This window comes from Tupaia chinensis, unplaced genomic scaffold (assembly GCF_000334495.1).
Source record: "Tupaia chinensis unplaced genomic scaffold, TupChi_1.0 Scaffold000320_1, whole genome shotgun sequence".
Lineage (NCBI taxonomy): Eukaryota > Metazoa > Chordata > Mammalia > Scandentia > Tupaiidae > Tupaia > Tupaia belangeri.
In genome coordinates this window covers 1,379,013-1,382,293 of record NW_006159813.1, presented here as the reverse complement: position 1 = coordinate 1,382,293, position 3,281 = coordinate 1,379,013, and the positions used below count along the sequence as shown (strand labels likewise).

Below are 3,281 nucleotides of genomic sequence, written 5' to 3'. Positions count from 1 at the left end.
CTGAAGAGCCTCTGCGACCATTTTTTGCTCCTTCGATTCCTTCCAATGGTGATCATGGTGTCCTGCATATCCGTCCTGTGAGCGTGGGCACTGCTGGTTAGTAGTCCTGGGTAGGACTAATAAACCTTCACTGCAGAGAAACAGGGACACAATCACTTGATTGCTAGAATCAGGAGCTTGCTGCTTGGAGCGAATGTATGACGTCATAGTAAAGTAGGGAACATTTCATGATGTAATTAACCTCATTGGAGTCATTAGAATGTAAATTGAGTTGTAAATATGAATTATTGTCCCCATCAGACTTGCTGACGTTTATGTTTATAATTTGTTTCCTGTAGCTATGACCTGTATTTTTTGATATATTCCTAAATATTTGGCTTTTTTTTTTTAATCGGTGAGTTCAATTTATGTATTATGGAAATTATAAGTTAAATAAACATTTTGGTGTAACCAAATGGATTGTTTGAGTTTGTAAATAATAGGGGTTCGATGTCTTTAATTCAAAGCAAAACCGTGTGTGTGCGTGTGTGTGTATGTATGTGTACAAAGAGCTGGATACTATCTACATTGAGGTGACAGTTGTTCACACAATGACTTAATGTAGCTAACATTTCCTTGGACATGTGCCCATCTGCATGAACAAGGTTAATTCACCTGCTATAGAGTGCGTTGTTGTCTCAAGGGTGTTCTTGGTAACACCTGACCCTGCTTGGCCACCTCCCTCTTCCTTTCTTTTCCCATTTGGCATCTTCACTGCTGTACTCCTCCTCCTGACACAGACTAGGCCCCCCAACTCCCATTATTGATGCTCTCATCAAAGTCATTTCCTCACCCCATGAGATTATCCAACCCGGTGCTGGCTTTCTCAAGTGCTTCCTTTACATTTTAAACCTTTAGCAACTTTCATATGCACTCTTCGTCGTTGATAATATTCATTAACTGATTCTAGAGGGGTCCTTACGGTCACAGGAGATTACTGGGCGTGTAAAATGACATTAAAGGATTGAAAGGCGTCCTTGCGGTGCAGACAAGGAGATCCAAGGTACACATATCTGTCAGGGCTATCATGAGTTTCCAGAATCTGACATTAGAATTCTCAATCAGGGGACCAGCAGTTAGCGTAATGGCTATGTCGCTGGACTCCCATGTAGTCGATCGCAGTTCGAGCCTCGGACCCGGTGGCTTAAACTCACGCCGGGCACGTGTGTGTGTGTGTGTGCCCATGATCCCGAGAGGAGAATGGAGGAGAAGGGATTGCGATGTAGCCATCCCCCCTGGGGGGTGATTTCTCACTTTCTGTCTCTCTGTCTCTCTCTGTCTCTGGTGAGCGCATGTGCCCTGTAGCAAAAACCTCTCAAAAAAAAAAAAAAAAAAATTTTCAATCAAGGAAACCAGGGACCCGGTGGCTTAAACTCACGCCGGGCACGTGTGTGTGTGTGTGTGCCCATGATCCCGAGAGGAGAATGGAGGAGAAGGGATTGCGATGTAGCCATCCCCCCTGGGGGGTGATTTCTCACTTTCTGTCTCTCTGTCTCTCTCTGTCTCTGGTGAGCGCATGTGCCCTGTAGCAAAAACCTCTCAAAAAAAAAAAAAAAAAAATTCTCAATCAGAGAAACCAGTACAGGGAGAGGCAGAAACAAGAAGAGGCCAAGCAAGAGCGCAAGTTTAGGTAAGACCCAAGTTTTCTCTTGAAGCTTCTCTGACCCCTGTGTCATTTACAAGTGTTGTGCTTAGCCTAATATTTTGGGATTTTCCATTTGTCTTTCCATTATTTATGGCTAATTTAATTCATTACGATTTAAACCATATTTTCTAATATTTTAATTTTAAGTTTCTGACGACATATTCAATTGCCAGGTTATGATCTATCTTGTGACTATTCAGGTGAGCTCGAGAGAAATAGCCCTTGTTAACCAGCAAGAGACCCTCAGGTCTGGCGTTGCGATCTCTGGCGCCATCTGCAGGTCGATAGTACAAACTACCCGAGTAAAATCGCGAGAGAGCCTCTTAAATCTCCTCATTGCCAAGTTCCTCGGATTGTCAACTGAAGTACTTCAGTTAATTTTTATATATGGTGTAAGATAAGGGTCTAGGGACCCAGCAGTTGGCGTATGGGCTACGTCATGTAGTTTACCGCGGTTGGAGTCCCAGACCTGGTGGCTAACTGCTGGTCCCTTCTTCTGCTTATTTTAAAAGAAATGGAGACTTGGGACCAGCAGATGGTGTAATGGTTATGTCGCTGGACTCCCACATAGTTGACTGTGGTTCAAGTCCTGGACCTTGTGGCTTGAAACACCAGGCGTGTGTCCCTGAGTGCCCACGATCCTAAGAGGAGAATGGAGGAGAAGGGATTGTTAGGTAGTCACACCTAAAGTGGGTGTTATCTTCCCTTTCTTTGTCTCTCTAACAAGTACATGTAACCTTTGGGAATTAAATAAAACAAAACAACATAGGCAAATTGGACTTCATCAACTCGAAAAACTTTTGTGGATCAAAAGACACTAGCAACTATGTGAAAGACAATTATTGAGTGGGACAAAATATTCACACATCATATATCTAATAAGAGAGTACTATCTAGAATATATAAAGAACTCTTATAACTCAAAAACAAAAACAAAAACAAACCCAAATAGCCCAATTCAAATAATTTTGCATCAGTATCTCATTTGAATTCTTTGGATACCCAGTCATAAAGTGATTTTGACCAAGAGTTTTACCAGTGACTTCTGTGTAGGCCCAGGGAGTAAAAAAATCTGCTGACAGTTGCTCATGGAACAGAGTCAACTGAATGAAAGCCCAGGTTTTGGCCCAGTGATTAACGTTTGTCAAGCTATGTCATCCATAAGTTTAGTCCCCCTTTGCTAGAAGGTTCTTCATGTTTGAAGAGCTCATGGAATATTGCTTCAGGTGCACGGAGGGCTCTCAACACCTCTCTGCAGAGGATTGTACCTGTCAGAAGATAATGCCTTTAATTGTCCCGTAGACATAATTTCACCTCAGCATTCTCCCGTGCAGCATTCAGAGTACTGGTTCCCAGGATAGTGGAACTAACTGAGAGGATATGGGGAGGTCTCTTGTACCCCAGAATGTGAAGGCTGAGACCCCAAATTCTGGGCCCAGTGAGGAACAATGAAATCTGATGACACGAAGTGAAGACCTTGCCCCTCCACTCCACCCTCAATATCACCTAATCCTGAAGCCTGCCATTAAATACAGTGACTGTGAGCTCTTTCCTTTTTCCTTTAATAATCACTTTTTCTTGTAGTCCCACTAAACCT

At 42.9% G+C, this 3,281-nt stretch overlaps 1 protein-coding gene across 1 annotated transcript in view; it reads left to right on the top strand.

The window, feature by feature from the left end:
• Positions 1-278, top strand: part of LOC102487552 (ret finger protein-like 3) — a 4,390-nt gene extending 4,112 nt beyond the window's left edge. Inside the window, 1 exon segment of the mRNA XM_014588956.2 lies at positions 1-278. This exon segment is cut by the window's left edge and continues 462 nt beyond it. Coding sequence (XP_014444442.1) covers positions 1-101 — 101 coding nt within the window. The 3' untranslated portion in view covers positions 102-278.
• The last annotated feature ends 3,003 nt before the right edge of the window (positions 279-3,281 follow it).